The sequence below is a fragment of the Parasteatoda tepidariorum genome, chromosome 1, assembly GCF_982258835.1.
Source record: "Parasteatoda tepidariorum strain Cologne lab strain chromosome 1, Ptep-v5.0, whole genome shotgun sequence".
Taxonomy (NCBI): Eukaryota; Metazoa; Arthropoda; class Arachnida; order Araneae; family Theridiidae; genus Parasteatoda; species Parasteatoda tepidariorum.
In genome coordinates, this window is record NC_141755.1 from 86414582 (window position 1) to 86433539 (window position 18958).

The 18958-nt window shown below is 31.4% G+C and overlaps 1 protein-coding gene across 4 annotated transcripts in view; it reads right to left on the reverse strand.

Moving 5' to 3' along the window:
- The window catches only part of LOC107444729 (sodium-coupled neutral amino acid transporter 7), a 62025-nt gene that overhangs the window by 21327 nt on the left and 21740 nt on the right, over positions 1 to 18958 (reverse strand). The window contains exon 1 of one of the 4 annotated variants that reach the window (XM_016058943.4): positions 658 to 1133. The exons of the other annotated variants lie outside the window; for them this stretch is intronic. Within the exon in view, the coding sequence (XP_015914429.1) occupies positions 658 to 733 (76 nt within the window). The 5' untranslated portion in view covers positions 734 to 1133. Of the gene's footprint in view, positions 1 to 657; positions 1134 to 18958 lie in introns of those variants that run through there. 4 annotated transcript variants of the gene reach the window in all.

Sequence of the window (18958 nt, forward strand, 5' to 3'; positions counted from 1 at the left end):
ATTTTCATTCACGAAGTCTCGAGGTTCAGTCAAAAGAAAGTCGATCATTTAGGGCCCCACAGCCGAAAAAAAATTGGGAAACGCTGCTCTACGAAATTGTGTTCATCAACTAACTTTAGTCGTTAAAATGTTAGCCAATGATCATTCAGTTTACCACAAGAATAAGTATCAGTTCCACGTCATCAAACATTGTCACGACAGAATCAATAATTCTTTAAAGGAAAACAATTTGGCGAAACTTAGCAGGAGACCTAGAATATTTAAGACCCAACTAATTAACTCTTCTATGAAAAGGAAATTGGCGAAACTTAGCAGGAGACCTAGAATTTTTAAGATCCAACTAATTAACTCTTCCATGAAAAGGAAATTGGCGAAACTTAGCAGGAGACCTAGAATTTTTAAGATCCAACTAATTAACTCTTCCATGAAAAGGAAATTGGCGAAACTTAGCAGGAGACCTAGAATTTTTAAGATCCAACTAATTAACTCTTCTATGAAAAGGAAATTGGCGAAACTTAGCAGGAGACCTAGAATTTTTAAGATCCAACTAATTAACTCTTCCATGAAAAGGAAATTGGCGAAACTTAGCAGGAGACCTAGAATTTTTAAGATCCAACTAATTAACTCTTCTATGAAAAGGAAATTGGCGGAACTTACCAGGCGATCTAGAATTTTCTAGTTCCCAGAGTTTTCTAAATAAGGGCAGTAATGGTCGCTCTTCATCCAGAGGCATAATGTATTTTGATTAAAATACCACAATCCAAAAATAGGAAATAATCAATAATTTGTTACATAATTTCTATACTCTTTTTTTCACTTATCCAAAGATCCACGACAGTCTTTTTCTTCTTGTTGTGTCGACAAAACATTGTTATAGTAGACTGCCACAAAAAGAAGCTTCCGTAACCTTAATTGATTAGTAGCGTTTGTGTAGTTAAGCAAAGATAAATTTTTAGCATGTGATAAAATTCTTTAGTTTTGTACAAAGACTACAAAAGTTGAAATCAACCCAAACTATTATCTTTAATCTATTAGTATTTTCGTCATTGATTCTTCTAGAATAAACACCAAGCGGAGTAAAATAAAAGGAAGCAGTAAAGAAGTAGAACATCCTGAGAAGCTATCGAATGATCAAATTTTTATGTACCAAGAAAATAGATATACTCATAGCCCAACGCTAAAATCACGCTGCGTTTCAGATAATTTCTAGTTTAAAATAATGATGCATGATTAAAAATGTATTTAACTCAGATTATTGGAATATCTTTTAAAAGAAAAAAATATATAAATTATTTTAAACGAGCCGCAATGGCTCAGGGATAGAGCGTTCGCTTTCCAATGAGGCGAACCGGGTTCGAATCCCAGTCCATACGAACTCCGCATCCGGCTTACACCGACCACAGTACTGAAGGGAAATATCCTCAGTGGTTAGAGTCAGTGGTTAGTCCCCTAGCCATCAGGCTAACCGTGGGAGGTTGTCGTGATCTTCCTCTCCATGTAACGCAGATGCAGGTTAGCTCCATCAAAAAGTTCACCACGAAGCCAAATTTCTCCTAATATTTGATCCAGGAGTTCCCTTGTCTTCTGGATTGGTTTCAAAATTACAAAGCTCTGCGTAGTACATTTGAACATCAGTAGTCGTAAACTCAAAAATTGGGTTGGCTGTTCAACGACGGTTATAAAATAAAAATAAATTGTATCAGAGAGCCGCAATGGCTCGCCTTGCTATAATTGACGGCAATGATGTTTAATTAATTATGGTAATAAGCTCTATTAATATTATGGTAACTGGCGCAGTATAAATAGGTCTCAATCTAAAATAAAAATTAAGGAAAAAGAACATAATAGCTGAAGTTTCCTTTAAATTGGTTTAATGTTTTTAATTTGCGAACAGGACCTCTACTGTAGCAGCTGGAATTTTCCTTTTGGTGAAGCGATTACACCGGATTTGATTTTTGAATACCACTGATTTTCATCCACTTCTCAAGCTTGTGTGTAATACTGGCTTATAGAGCCGTGGCGGTTTAGAGGATAGAGCATTCGCCATCCAATGAGGTGAACCGGGCTCGAATCCCGGCAATGTCTGGTTGATACGAATTCCGCACCCGGCTCGCACCGACCACAGTGCTGACGTAAAATATCCTCAGTAGTAGACGGATCATGGGCTAGAGTCCCCTTTCCGTCTGGTTAACCGTGAGAGGTTTTCATGTTTTTCATTTCCATGTAACGCAAATGCGGGTTAGTTCCATCAAAAAGTGCTCCACGAAGGCAAAATTTCTCCTAATACTAGATCCAGGAGTTCCCTTGTCTTCTGGATTGGGTTCAAATTTACAAGGCTACGGATTTGAACATTAGTAGTCGTAAAGCCATAAAATTGGGTCGGCTGCTCAACGACGGTTATAAAATAAGATGTTATTTTAAACAGATTTTGAATTAACCACTTACATTGCCAAACTTTTGAGGAAATATCACCATGAGATAGAAAATCAAGATTTCAGACAAAACTAATTTTTTAACTAATTTTGTGATTAAAACTTTGTGATCCTCTTCCAATCTTCTTTGACGTTCCTCAGGTGTTTCTCGGGCCCTAGCACTGCTAGTTGAGACACGATCCTCTTCTAATCTTCTTTGACGTTCCTCGGGTGTTTCTCGGGCCCTAGCACTGCTAGTTGAGACACGATCCTCTTCCAATCTTCTTTGACGTTCCTTAAGTGTTTCTCGGGCCCTAGCACTGCTAGTTGAGACACGATCCTCTTCTAATCTTCTTTGACGTTTCTCAGGTGTTTCTCGGGCCCTAACACTGCTAGTTGAGACACGATCCTCTTCCAATCTTCTGTGACGTTCCTCAGGTGTTTCTCGGGCCCTACCACTGCTAGTTGAGACACGATCCTCTTCCAATCTTCTTTGACGTTCCTCAGGTGTTTCTCGGGCCCTAGCACTGCTAGTTGAGACACGATTCTCTTCTAATCTTCTTTGACGTTTCTCTGATACTTCTTGGGCTCTAAAATTGCTTGTCGAAATTCGGTCATGTTCCATCCTTCTTTGACGTTCCACAGACGTTTCTTGGGCCCTTCTTTGAGAATCTCTTAGTATCTTTTTCTTTGACAAAATACAAAGTTTTTTGGAAGGCGGTTCTGCCATGTCAGTAATCGGGTTTTTAAAAAGTCAACGAATACTTTAGAACAACAATTACTATGAAAGCAAATCATGAAACTTCAATATTAAAATCTAAGTGCTTACCTGCAAACTGAAACTTTCTGAAAATAACTAATTACATTTAATAAAAACTGTTAAAAAAAGAATAGAAAAACCGAAGAGATCCAAGGTAAGTGTGATCGTTCCTTCAAAAACAATTAAATTCCTATTTTATATATTATATAGTTACAACGCTTAAGAAGAAAAAAAACTAAAATGCTAAATACATGAAAAGAACACGAAAGCGAATTAATTTTTTATGGTATCATGTTCTATTTTTATATAATTTTTTTTGGTATCAATTTCTATTTCTATATCGCTACAAAAATTATCGTCTTCGCTTAAGAAAAAAAAAAATAGAGCGTGGAAAGAAGAAGAAAAACTTATTAAAACAATTATGAACAGCGACAAGTATGAGTATGAGTAAAGTGCAGCGTTCTCTGTTTTCGCTTACAGCACTGTGTTTCAATAGGTAAGGCTTAATTTAGCCTAACATTGAAAATATAGCGACAAATATATCAAAGCGAAGCGTTCTATTTACGTATAGAATATGTTGCCACATTTTTAATATAAAAGTTAAACTTTTCTCCACTTTGATAAATGTAAACTAATACAAGCCTTACAATTAAATTATTAATTCCTTCGTATATTATTGGTTTAAGTTGCAAAAATTAATATTTCAATTGTAAGGTTCGCATTAGTATACATTTATAAGAGTGGAGAAAAGTATATGCATTTTTTAATAGTTTTTTGAATATGGCTTTTTGAAGACGAAAAAGCATAGATTTTCTTACAAAATGACTGATAACTAAAAAACTAATCCAAATTTTTGAAAAAGAAAAAAAAATACTTCTTCATTGTGTCAAAACACAATTATGTGCCGAGTTTCGTGCCTGGGCGAGGCTTCTGGGGCGATATATTGTGATTACAGACAGACAAACAGACACACAGCCGCGTTTATTATTATGTATAGATAGATAAAAAGCTTTTTGCATGATAACTTAAAATAAAAAAAACTTTTTGATTGTTCTATTTTGTATTTGTTAGTACCATTTCTAGACACCGTGATTACAGAATGGTTGCAGTTTTCATAGTTGAATGGCAGTTAACATTCAACATTTGTTCCCTAAACGAGACTACTATTTATAATCGTGGCAAAAACATTCAGTTATTTTACCTTTTCTAATATGAATTCTTCTGATTGTATCTTATTTAAAGTTATTTCTCAGTTTCGAGACGCTCTGTTTAATCATTCCCATTTTTTTCTTCTTTTTCATTTCAACAGTTTCTTTTTTCGACGCTCAAATATTTTGCCCTTTTTTGGACCAAAGACTTTGGTCATTTGACGGTAACCTTTCCTATAAATTTCGCATCAATATATCTATTCTTCCTCATTCGATTTGGTCATTTAACGATAGCAATTCTAATAAATTTTACATCAGTATCTATTTTTTCTTTATCCGATTATGTCATTTAAAGTTCGCCATTCTTATAAATTTTACTTCAATATATCATTTGACACTAGACATTCCTATAAATTTTACTGCAATATATCATTTGACACTAGACATTCCTATAAATTTTACTTCAATATATCATTTGACACTAGACATTATTATAAATTTTAGTGCAATATATCATTTGACATTAGACATATTCCTATAAATTTTACTTCAATATATCATTTGACATTAGACATATTCCTATAAATTTTACTTCAATATATCATTTGACACTAGACATTTCTATGAATTTTATTTAATTACATCTATTTTTTACTATCCGCTTAGGTTATTTGGCATTTGTCATTCCTACAAATTTTACATCAATATATCTATTTCGTCACAATTTTCAATTAGACACGTTAGAGGGTTAAACTTAAATTAAAAATTTCGTTGGCGCCAATGAAGTGACGATACCACGTCTAAAATTAAATAATAAATAATGCTAAAACGCATGTGTGTGTGTCGAATGAAAAAAAAATTGCGAAGACAAATCTCTTTCTCCATGGCTCGTGCTCATAAAGATAAAATCCCGGTTTATACATAAACAATCATTTCCTATACTTTGAAAGAAAACGTGTAAACATGCATCGAAAAAGATAAAACTTCCAACTTCGGGATATATATTATTCGAATAAGAACGTAGTTTGAGGTCAATTGCGATTTAACTGGAGATTTCAGGGTCAAAAAAGTTAAAGTTTTCAATTTCGTACGTACATGAATCGATAAGGGTATGAATAAGTGGATGTGATGACAAATTTCAGTGCTTTGATGTAAATTAATAGTCGTAGCTCATTTGCTATCGATTCTCGCTTATCTTGTTTTACTCTTTGAGCAACAGTCATTATACTATTAAGAAACAGTACTCCATTTCTATTTATAGTATAATAAACTTTATTGATTATCCTTTTCCTCAACTTCCAATAAAAACTTCATCGTGAGCCAAGCTTTCATCAGATCATGAGCAAAATATGCTTCTAGAAAGAAAAAAATAGTGTTAAAGGGTGCGTTAACAGAAAATCAAGGGCACATTAAAGAAACATTCTAAATGAAATGGAATAATTCTTTATGTGCGCACTTGTTCGTATTTTAATCAGTGGAATGACCGAGGTTGGTTTGAGGTTATGTTAGATGCTGCTGCACAATGGGCCAGCATCCAAGGTTTCGTGGCCAAAATTAGTATTTCGATAAAATTTGTTTCAAAATTTGGTGGTTTTTATTTAGGGGTTTTTAAGTGCTGGTAAATTGAATTCATAGTTGAAATTTTGAAATACACTAAAAATATCCAAAAAAACAAAATGGCGGCTGAAATATGGCGAGCAAAAATAAAAAGAAATAATATATTACGTTTAAATAATTAAATATAGCAATGAAAATATAATAATTTTCGTAATTTTATATTAAAAATGAAAAGCAAATTATAATTCCGAAGTAATATTACAAAATAAAAAGAAAAAAAAAAAACATAATTTTTGTTTTTCGGTATATTTAATCCACCTTTGCAATACGGGCAAAATGGGGCAGGTTTTTTTCGAAAGAAGAAACATCCAAGAAGACAACAAAAAAAAGTTTAGCTAATTACCTCGTGGAACTTTTTGGAACTAAGTTTCGAAAGTCATTCAAACATTGTAAAATGTCATATGATAAGATATAAACTATAAGTCCAACAAATTGAAAAATTGTACTATAATTTCAGACTTATTACTCTGATAAAAATGTAACTCTAACTCTAACTAACTCAGTGGCGCGACAGCCCATTAAGAGGGCCAAGGCCGACTGTGCCCATCTCAGTTTTCTTGACCTTGGGCTCTGGGGTGCAGGAGCATATGTTCCGGTCAGGTGGTCAGCCGAACGCGGAACCCCCAGTGTTAGTTCCCAAGCATGCTTGGTACTCATTTTATCGACCCACTGAAGGGATGAAAGGCTGAGTCGGCCTTGCCCGGCCCAAGGATCGAACCAAGGACCTGTGGCACGGCAGCGCGAAGCGCTACCGCAAAAATGTAACAGTAAGGTGAATTTCCTATATATATTTCTGAAATAAAAATTTGAAAGTTACATTTAAAAAAATTTCTTCAACATATTTTTCATTACATTGTTCTCTCGTCGGTCCAAAACGTAAATTATAATGTTTGGAATGATTATTAATACTTAATTTGGGCTATATTAAAACTGCCTACACATATTTTAGCAGAAAATTTAATTTCTGACTTTTGGTCAAAGATGAGAAGAGGAAAGTAATCAAGATGAAAAACAATAAATATTGGAAAGAAAATCTAAATTTTTACTTGCTAAGATAAGAATAGTAAAGGGAAATAGAATTTCTACTTGCGTAGTTAAAGTGTTAATTATTCTAAGGTAAAAACCTTATAATATCTTTAATAAGAATAATCTTAAATGCAGAGAATATTAAAAATATAATGATCAGAAACTTCATTATTAAATATAAGGCCGATCACAAAGGGCGTCGCGCTTGGAGGAAGGTGTTAGTGAAATTATGACAAGGGGGAACAGAAAATAACAGGCATGACCTCACGCATTTTGATTAAAAAAATTTTTTTGAAATCAACAGATTACATATTTATGATGTTGCTTTTCATATTTTTTCATACTTATCTAAATAAGTACACAAGCCATTAAATATCAGCAGATTAGTGTTTAATTTTTCATCACAATAAGTTTGATTTCAACCACGCCAAAGTTGCTGGAATCCTTAGCGGAAGAGTTCACTTTTTATAGGTGACGAAAGGTAAAGCTAGAAAAATTGAGCATATTTCTTTTGGTGAGAATTTTTAACTGGCATATTATTCCGATTCTTGGGTTCACTACAATAAAAAAAGCTGTTTAAAGCTTTGACGCAGAATTTTTATTAAACATATTTTTTATTATTTTGTATTAATTTAGATCAAAATAAGTGAAAAAAATTATATTTAACATATCAATAATTTATAATTATGCAATTCAACATGAAACCCCGGTGTTTTTCTACGTGAAAGGTAAAATCTTCCAAACACAGCTCACTTTCGAACAATTATTTTTCAAATTTGCTCTTATTTGCAGCTTTTTAGATCTAAGACAAAGTTATTTATACTTGAAATTTCTTTAATTTATGAAATAAATTATTAATAAATTTTTGAATATGAGTAAGAAAAAAAACTGAACTACTTTTGTTGGATTTTTTTTTTTATTTTAGTACAATTATAATTCCGATAATCTAACCGATTTTTTTTAGTAATTATTAAACTGTTTTCTATAATTAAAAAACACCAAAATATATTTTTGCTCGTAATTATGTTGTCAGAAAATATATATATATATAAAAGACACAGATGTTCCATCTGATTTTTCGCTCTTTTCTTTTCTACAATACGTCAAATAAGTTGCTTAGATTCGTTTTTCCCTAATTTTTAGTTTCTCTTTCGCTTCTACTTTCTTTACCTTCTTTCGTCACTCTACCGGTTCGCTTTATGCTCACTTTGTACCCGTCAACTTGTGGCATTTCAAATAATCAATGCTGTAATGCTCACGAATGACATACATAGTTAAGGATTAAAAATATGGTTACAAATACGAACAATATGTATTTTATTCCTCAATTGTATGTTTATGTAATGTGACAAAGAGGTTGGATGCCTTTTCGCCGGATATTTGAGGCGGTTAACTTTTGATCCAAAATTTGATATTTTTCCCTGTGTATTTTTTTTACCTCGCTTTTTAAAAGAAAAATTCGAAAATAAAGGGATTTCAATATTTTATGTAAACATCGCCCATACACCTTCACCCCTTATCAGCAAAAATAAGTTAATAACACCCCCTTTTAGTTGCTTACGTAGTTGAACAGCCCCTCAACCTGTAACCCAATCGATGAAAGTTAAAATTACAAAACCAATTCAAAATACTGTAATTATAACGTATTTTCTACAAACGACAAAGCTGTTAATAAAAATTTCACGGATATGCCACCGGAACTAGAAAAATAAATTGACGATTTTATGAACAAAAATTTCATACGGAACTAGAAAAATAAATTGACGATTTTATGAACAAAAATTTTAAGAAGATGCCACCGGAACTAGAAAAATAAATTGACGATTTTATGAACAAAAATTTCATACGGAACTAGAAAAATAAATTGACGATTTTATGAACAAAAATTTTAAGAAGATGCCACCGGAACTAGAAAAATAAATTGACGATTTTATGAACAAAAATTTTAAGAAGATGCCACCGGAACTAGAAAAATAAATTTACGATTTTATGAATAAAAATTTTCAAGGATATGCCACCCGAACTAGAAAAATAGTTTGACGATTTTATGATTCTCGTTGAACTATGAAAATTATTGTTCGATGAATAAAATAGGTAGATTCTTTAACTATTTTCTTCCTCATTTCAATTACTATGGAGTGGATCGAAGAACCTTTACTTACTATAGCTGGAAAAGAATCATAATAAAATCTTGTCCTATAAAGTAAGAGATATTCGCTACTCTCAAGCTATAATTTATTAACAACAACTTTTCGAACATTAAACTTTTTAACAAGTTAGGTTATGGTTTAGGTTTGATGTTTATCAAAATAATTTAATCGCCAAGTGTTGGGGCATTAAGATATTAACGATGAAGATCACGATTGGAATTCATATCTTTCACAAAGAATAGTTCCCATTTGAATTTACATAAATAAACAAAAAAAGATATGTTTTTAACATATATTTTTTCAATGTGTTCAAGTGTGTGTGTTTCATTTAAATAGGTTTTTATTTGCCCCTTCCCGTTAGTAAACCTCTTTTTTGAGGCATCTAATGAAGCAGTTTGCAATTGGCAATCACACATCACAGCCCATCACTGCCTTTAATTTAAGAGCACGCAGTGTGTGGGGGGGTTAATGAACCCTGACCGCGAGTATCATTAACCTATTAGTATATTACTTAATAATTTATCCATAGATAGATTTTCGTAAAGAAGATTCGCAATAATTTTTTCCAACATTTTAACAAAAACTAATAGGAATAACTAACTGGAAGGCCATGGCTCAGAATAGATCAAGATGGCAAAAACTTATTGGGACAGCCTTGGCCTGTCATATGTTGTAGTGCCCAAGAAGAATGAAAAATAATAATAATAAAAAAAAGTATCGTATTTATGGGGATTAGTATTATGCTTCAAAATAAATTAATGGCATAATACCGTCTTTATTTATCAAAAAGTTACCTTGACTTTTCAGAGTCAAAAAAAATTTTTTTTATCCAATTTTTGGAAAGGTCATTTAAGTTTTAGAATTATTCTTTTTATTTTTTTATTAAAAAATAATATTTTTATTAGAAGTCTGAATAAGGATATTTATATAATATCCTTATTTAGGTTATATACACTGGTGGACAAAATTAAGAGATGGAAGACATTTTCCCAAATATCTCAAAAAATACTGAATGTAAATAAATGAAATTTGGTATGTATATATAGCTTATTCGATGATAATAAGGTATGCAAAACAAAAATGAAAGTGCCATTCACTGGCAAGACCTTTTGACAATAAATCCAATGTAACCTGAACTTAAGGATAAAAGATGACAATAAAAGTGAGGCTTGTACAATGTGTGTTGCCTTTAGTATGGTGTATGGTCTCCCCTGACAGACAGCAAGCACAACGAGTATGCATGCTGTTAATAAGGGAGTTAAGGAGGACTTATGGAAGACCCTCCCATTCTTCCACCAGAGCAATTTTTAACTCCAGAATGGTTTTGGGGGGAGGTTGGCGCATCGCAATAGCTCTCCCAAGAGCATCCCAAGCATGTTCAATAAGATTCAGGTCAGGGGATTTGGTTGGCCAATCCATTCGTTGAATATCCTCTCTTTCCAGATACTCATCAACCATGAGAGCCCTATGTGGTCGCGCATTGTCGTCCATAAAAATGAATTCAGGGCCAACAGCGCCCCTGAAAAGACGCACATAGGGCTCTAGGACCTCCTGCCTGTACCTCTGGGCATTCATGGAACCAATGTCAAACACATAGAGCAGTGTGCGGGTATCTTGCATGTGCGAATGAATGTGCGAAAATGCTTTCCATCTCTTAATTTTGTCCACCAGTGTATATAGGTCTGTATAGTAGTTTAAAGTTCTTTTAAGCATGGAAAGCAAGTTACAGAAAATATTCAATGAAACTTTTGTCTCAATTTAACACATGTAGTTTTAGAGTGACAAGTACCTAATTTAAATGTAGAAAGCATTTCATTTTCTAGGGGAAACGATTTCATTTTACAATAGAAAGTATGCAAAACACGTGGTAAATAGTATTAAGTAATACGAATCATACATATTTTATATTTTCATACTATTAACATACTACCTTCCTTACGTAATCATACTATTTTCTTCTGCATAAATACAATTATACTATATTCAGAGGCGTGCAGAGAAGGGGCAACTTTCTCAGGCATCTAACCAAAGTGGGCATCTATTTGTCCACCAAAGACGTTAAAATTGTGTATACAGGGGTCTGTACAAACATTTTGTGAAAGGTCCTGTTTTTGTAAAATTGTAAAGAAACTATTCATAATTTGTGAATATAACATAAGCGTTTCACATTCTTTCAACCAGGGTCCTGTTTTTGTGAATTTGTGCAAATAGGGTCCTGTTATTACAAAGATTGCTAAAAACCTTTTCAAGAAGTTTTTAAACTGTAAATAGATACAAGAGTCTGCTCCACAATTGCTGCTACTAAATTAGAGATGCAACATACAAATATTTGGTACTTAGCCTATAAAGCTCAACACAGAATATTCATTTCAGACGAATAATGGAAACAAAATCACTCACAATTTCAATAATTTCAATTGACATATTTTAAATATTAGTAATGTATCACTTTTAATGTGTTATGCATTAAGTAAACTTAAACAATTCTTAAATTTATAATATTTTATTTAAAAAATTACCAGAAATTAATTTTTATTTACATAATGTTCTATTTTATGTTAATATAATGTTCTATTTAATGTTCTAATTTTATGAATAAATATAAATTGATCAATTATTTATTTACAAAAAAATTATGATTTGATATTAATAAGAATGCGCACACGATGTTTGCAAAAGTAAAAATATTTTCTTAGAATACTACATTTGGAATTTAAACTTAGGGAAACTTAGTTTGTTTGGAATCGTCTTTCTTCTCTCCCCCCGGGAAGGGTTTATTCGCTTAACAAACAATAATGAAGATAAACAAATTTGTGAAGGGTACGATTAAAAGATGAATTATTTTGTGAAGGGTCCGTTAACGGACCCAAATTTCTTCTAAACAGACCCCTGATATACTATTATTTTAAAGTGAAAAAAAATTTTTTTTGCAGACAAATATTTTGCTAGAGGAAAATATTTTCTGAAAAATGAACTATTAATTTTCAAATTCAATAATGAACATTAAAAGTTATATATTCTTGAGATTTAAGAAAAACTTAATACCTTGGATAGAAGCAAAGGTTTTTACCATGCTATACCTTCCGCACACATTTAATACAATTAAAATAGATTTAGATATATAGTTTTCTACCTTTTTTTTTAAATAAATTTGTTTCTCTTACCAGTAATTATATCTCTTTTTAGGGGAATCTAATCTAAGAGAGAAGACCTCCGCACCCCAAGAATCACATTTATTTTATATATGTTTAAATAGATTTAAACTATAGTGGAATATATATAAAATAATATTAGCAAATATCACACTAAATAAATTACCCAAAATTAAGGCGAGCAAAAGAAAATTAGACACACATAATTTAGACAATTAGTTTTTCCTCAGTATCATATTGGCTAACATGTTTTATGAATTATTGATTGAGTCATATATTATTTATTAACTGAATTTTTTCTCCCCTTTCAAACTTGTTTAAAGTAGTTTACGATTCTAAGCGTTCGATTCTGTCTAATAATTAATTTCAGAAGACACTTTTACTCTTGCAAATCATTATTATAACCCAGTGTTAATCACCAATAATCGTTCACATTTATCAAGCTGTCAAAACACGGAGACATTGGAGCCATTTAATGACTTCCTTGTGGTCACTTCAAAAATCACCCTTCAGGTAATTCAGCCGGATTGAACCGGACACGGACAGCCTTCTATAAACCTTGGAGGAAGAAGATCAGAAACCAGAGCAATGCTGTTTTAAAAAAGAAAGAGTTAGAAGTAAAAAAAAATGACGCCATCAATCGCACTTAGTTTTCAAGTGGAATTTGGTAATGGGGAACATGATATTTTTTAAAACAAGTTTCGGTTCCCCCATTTCCTTAATATCTACTTTCGCTTTTAGACCTTCTCTACTCGATGCAGGTGGTTGTTGATTTTAACACAATCCTTGTTCGATGTTAACACCATCGTCCGTGACATAGTTGTTGGGGCATTAGAAGGAAGAACATGAAAGGGATGTTTAAGATGAGTGTTCGTTTGATTTCAATCAATACTCGAATCATACAGGTGGTTAAGTGGGCGATAGTACAAATTTAGTTTGATTTGTATTTCATTCAGAGCCTTAAGTGTAATTGAAAGCTATATTTGTAACAAAGGGCATTCACTTTTTAATAGCCTCTTCTTATAAGGGTTGTCAGTAATCAGAAAAATGATTTTACATCGACCATGTTAACCTATGGAGAATTATATGTCCAGAATTTCATTTAATCTATAACTAATCAATATTTTTGAACAACGTAAAAAAATCCCCTACACTGTAAACATTTCATCAAATTGTTTTTTTTTTTGGGGGGGGGGGGCAATCCGGCAAGATCCCTTCCCTCCCAGATTTTTTAGATCTGGATGGCTCTGCCAAAATTATAATATTTCGCAGCTAACGATTTCAACGGAATAACACGATTAGTATGATAAGTACTAGAATAACGGTTAGTACAATTTTTTTTTTACCTTTTTTTTTATCAAAGTTTCGAATGAGAACTCTGTTATACTTGCTTTAACGAAATGTTTTTTTGGCTATATATTTACTTTTTAAATTACTCGAATTATAGTATTATAAACTAGCAAATATTTTATAATACTTTGAATATTAAAAAAGTACCCACGCAAAAAAAAAAAAAAAAAAAAAACCTTTAATAATTTAAACGTAAAACTCTTAAAAATCTAAATCAAAGGATATTTGAAAAAATTACTGATTATTGAACTAACCGTTATAATACAAGTAATTTTCCAACTGTTAATAATTTCCGTTTTAAGTTTGTTTCTTAAAAAAAAATAGATTACGTCAAAATTCTATGCAAAAATTTGGTAATTTATGTCCTTATTTAATCGTAAAAAATTTCTGAGGGGGTTTTCATATATTCCTGCCACATAGACTTTATATAATAGTGCAAAATATAATTTTTTAATTAGAAATATGTAGTTTAGATAGGATAAAAAATAATTATAAAAATTCAATTAACTAAGCTTAACTTTTGTTTTTAATTATTATTATTTTTTTTACATACTGTAAAATAATTTATAGTATATTTCTTCGCATTTTGGTCATAAAACAAAAACCACTAGAATCAAAAAGGTTATTTTCCATAAACTGGAATAACCTTTCTTACTTAAAATTCTGTCCATTTAGACCTTGAAAAATTCAGACCAAATTAACCTCGTAATTAAAAGTTCTGACAAACGTGAGTGAAATCAATAATATTTTTTATATAGACAATCATTTCGTAAAACTACACAAATTGAAAAAAAAATGATTCTCTATGATAAAATTATACTAAATGTCAAAAATATTATAGGCTGGGTCTAGAAGGAAGTAATATTGTTTATTTTATTTAGTTTGTCAAATTAATTTTAAATCAAATTTATAAATCTGAGAATTAAATAGAAGTACAGATTTTGTAAGCACTTTAAACATGAAAATAAAACCTTAAGGAAAAGTTTCAAAAGTTCGCAGCTATGCAATACGGTTTGAAGGATAACGCTACAGTTAATATTAATGCTAATATATCAATGAAACCTATGGATTATTTTACGAAATTAGACACAAAAATATGTTTTGGAGATAAACAGTGCTATAGGAGACGATGTTGAAAACATCTCTGAGGAGGATTCAAAGACATGCCATCACAATTTGGATCCTCTGCAGAGGGGATGGCTCCCCTGCTACGGTGGCCCAACGACCTACCCGCGAAGTCGAGCACTTCACGGTAGAACAGTTTAACGAGGACTGATACCGCACAACTTTGATCCTTTTGCAAGCTGATCAAAGTGGTCACCCGCCCGCTTACTGACCGCAGTCAGTGATGCTTGTCTTCGGTGTTCTACTGGGAACCGTGTCTTTACGATCAGTCTACTGTGAGACTTCAAAATATAGAAGGTAACTACTAGGAAAATTTGATTTTTAGTCGGGACATCGGACGACAGTTCAGTCCCCGGCGTCCAATATATTAGGATAATAGGCGCTGTAGGATAATTTACAGTGTATTTCTTCACATTTTGGGCAAGAAACAAAATCTACTAGACTCAAAATGGATATTTGCCATAAAACTCCAACAAGATAACTTTTTTTTAATTTATCGTTACCCAGTGAACACCTGTGACCCAAAGTTGTGTAACATTACAAAATCGCGTAACCAGTCGCATAACATTACACACATTATACTTCTATAGATGACCTTCCATAGGGTGGGCCTTCTTCAGACAACAGAGGACAACATATAGTGCGGCTGTAAGGAGAACTAATCCAGACTGAATGTCTGGGGCTGTCTGCTGCTATGGTAACAGGCGAGATCACATTTCTAATGGGGTTGAAATGGAGGAAAGAAGGTGTCGATAGGTTTACTCATTACGGCCTACGCTAAGATTTCGACAAAACTATACACCCCACACCCCTATACGAAGTGACCTTTCCTGGTAACCATAGTACCCGCCACGACGCGAGACGGGTGTCTGGAGGAGTTCTCCTGAGAGCCGCACTATACAGAGAGGCATCCATGACTTAGCGGGATTCGAATCCGCAGCGATTGACTTCGCAATCAGGCACGCTAACCACATGGCCGTCCAAGATAACTTGAAATAAACTCATAACCTACTTAAATTTCCGACTAATATTTCTTTGTATTTAAAAACTTAAGTAAAACCAGTTATATTTTAAGAAAGACAATCATTTTGCAAAAATACAAACTGAAAAAAAAATTTTTTTTTCAATAATAAATTTATACTAAATGATTAATATATTGTAGGTTGGTCCTCAGAAGGAAATAATATTTATTTTATTTAGTTTATCAAAGTAATTTCAAATCAAATTTATAAACCCAAGAATGAAATAGAAGTATAAATTTTTTAACCACTTTAAATATAGAAATAAAATCTTAATGAATCTCAGTTATGCAATATGGCTTGAAGTGCAACGCTGAAGTGATGCTAATATATATTAATGAGACTTATAAATTATATTACGAAATCAGACACAAAAACGTGTTTTGAAAATAAACATTGCTGTCTTTTGACAGGTAGGATTTACAACCTTCAAAAATCTGGAAGTATGATTTTTCAGTCAGGACAGTTGTCGAAAGTTTGGTCCTCCTTAATCTACCTGAGATGTCCAGTATAATGGAGAAAATTTGGTACAATTTTATCACTGAGAAAATAATATGTTAAGATATCTTTTTCTGCTTATTTTTGTATGCCTTTACAAAGTAATTTCGTATGTAAGTAAAAATATTAATTTTATTCGCGTTGGTCGAAAATTTTAATAACAAAGCGAAATTGGTCGGAATCTATATTATATAAAACGCTAATACGTACGTATGTATCAATAAAACCGATGATATTTCTTTTCTCGAGCTGGCAACAGTTTTCATTTTTAATTCATTGGATTCGGCGCGCAAGAGCACGAAGTGAGCATCATATGGCTAATCTATATTATATAAAACGCTAATACGTTTTAATTGATAGGCTTCGGCGCGCAAGAGCACGTAGTGAGCATCATATGTCTAATCGGGTGAATTCTCACCGAATTATCAAAAATATTCTCACAAAATTATCTTCATCGAAGCCGATGCTTTACATCCGGCGTTCAGTACTATTTCATATTGTTTTACAACACATGGTTTTAGCCCTCTGGTGGGAAAGACTTTAAAACAAAACTTACAACAGTTACTTTTCTCAACAACTGAAATTTAGAATAGTGTGATTAAGAAAAATATGCGAACTGTTTTCAATTTTAAATTAATATTGAAATGCACAGGTTTAGAATTTTTACAGTGAAAAGTTTTCGGAACTTCAGTATTCAAAAAAGTATACAAAAGCTAGACGTTAAGAACGTATCCAATGAGCGAGCAAAGTGAGTGAACTGCGAAAGTAGTTTCGGGGAAAGTAAATGAACTGCGAAAGTAGTTTCGGGGTTGGCGAGCGCCAGCGAGCAGGGGGCGAAGCCTCCTAGTTTTAAGTTAAAAAGGTTAGTAGTTTAATTCAAGCTACCATTTGGGCAGCTTTATGGCATAATTATAATTGGGTGATATAATTATAATTGATAAAGTAAAATTGCATTTACACTCGTCTCTCAAAGTTTTTGATCGTAAAGCATTAAACTAAAAGTTAAAATAATTAAATTAAATATTCTTAATTAACTCTTTGACGTAGAATTTTTATCAAACATATTATTTATACTTTTTACCTAATTTTGTATTAATTTATGTCAAAATAAGTGAAAAAATTTTTATTTAGCATTTTAATAATTTAAAGTTATGAAATACAGCATGAAAATCGATCTTTTTCTGTGTTAAAAGGTTAAATATTCACAACACAGCTCACTTCCAAACGATAATTTTTTAAATTTGCATATTTAAATCTAAGAAAAACATTTCGTCATAATTGGGTATACTATAGCCTACGTCGCAGATCGTGTTATTCCTACTAAATTTAATTAGTAAACAGCATTTTCTGCGAACCTGATTTCTAGCAACAAGTAAAAGCATGTCTTGTTATAAGTCGCTACTCGCCAGGTTGGAATTGTATTAGTCTAGTTCCTTTGGAAATAATTTATATTGTTGTTTTACCGAAGTTTATGAATTTAGTAAGCATATTTAAAACTCAGTTTATTAATTAAACTAAAAGGTAAATGTTATTCCTAGTAAGTGGAAGTAGTTGTGCTTTTTTCATATTATACCCGATTGAAATTTTTTTAATTTATAAAATCAATTATTGGTAAAATTTTGAATATGAATGAAAAAAGCATTTTTTTTTTCAAACTACTTTCTTTGGATTTTATATTTCCTTAAAAATATAACTCTGATAATCTAACAGAATTTTTTTCAGTAACTATTAAGACTGTTTCTTTAAAATTATATAATTAAAAAATATTAATGTTAATAATCCATTATTTTAAGCTAATTCTGAAGAGGTTAAGCGTACTTTTTAAATTTTTCTTCATATCTTTTTCGAACTTAATATGCTAACAAAAGTTCATGTACCCATTTATAGAAACTCTTATCTAAATATAATTCCACACGAACAATTTTTAATAATTTTTGTTATTCAATTTAACGGTGATAACATAAACTTCAATAATAAAGTACAAAAAATTTTTGCATCCTATTTTCTTTGAAATGTTGTCAGGTTAAAAATTTGTACCAGCTCAAATGTATTTGACTCCTTATCATATAAAATGGCGCCATCGTGAAGAACTCGTAACTCACTAAATAAAATAGTGAGTTTCACTTTTGCTCCTTTTCTCTATAAAATAAAGACCAGATAATTTTACGACCGTTATCATCATGGCTTGACAAATGTAATTTTTAAAGGCAAACTTCGAAATATGTGAATGAAGTATTTTTCTAAGTTTGTAAATTTTCATATCTTAAAAACTAAAAAGAATCTTTTGATTATTTTTAAATTATTACTAAAAATTATTTTGATCATAATTATTAAAAATTATTTTGATCATAATTATTAAAAATTATTTTGATCATAATTATTAAAAATTATTTTGATCATAATTATTAAAAATTATTTTGATCATAATTACTAAAAATTATTTTGATTATAATTCCCATAAATTATTTTGATCATAATCCCCATAAATTATTTTGATCATAATCCCTAGAAATTATTTTGATCATAATTACTAAAAATTATTTTGATCGTAATTACTAAAAATTATTTTGATCGTAATTACTAAAAATTATTTTGATCATAATCCCTAAAATTATTTTGATCATAATTACTAAAAATTATTTTGATCATAATTATTAAAAACTATTTTGATCATAATTACAATGAGTTATCATAATTAGTTT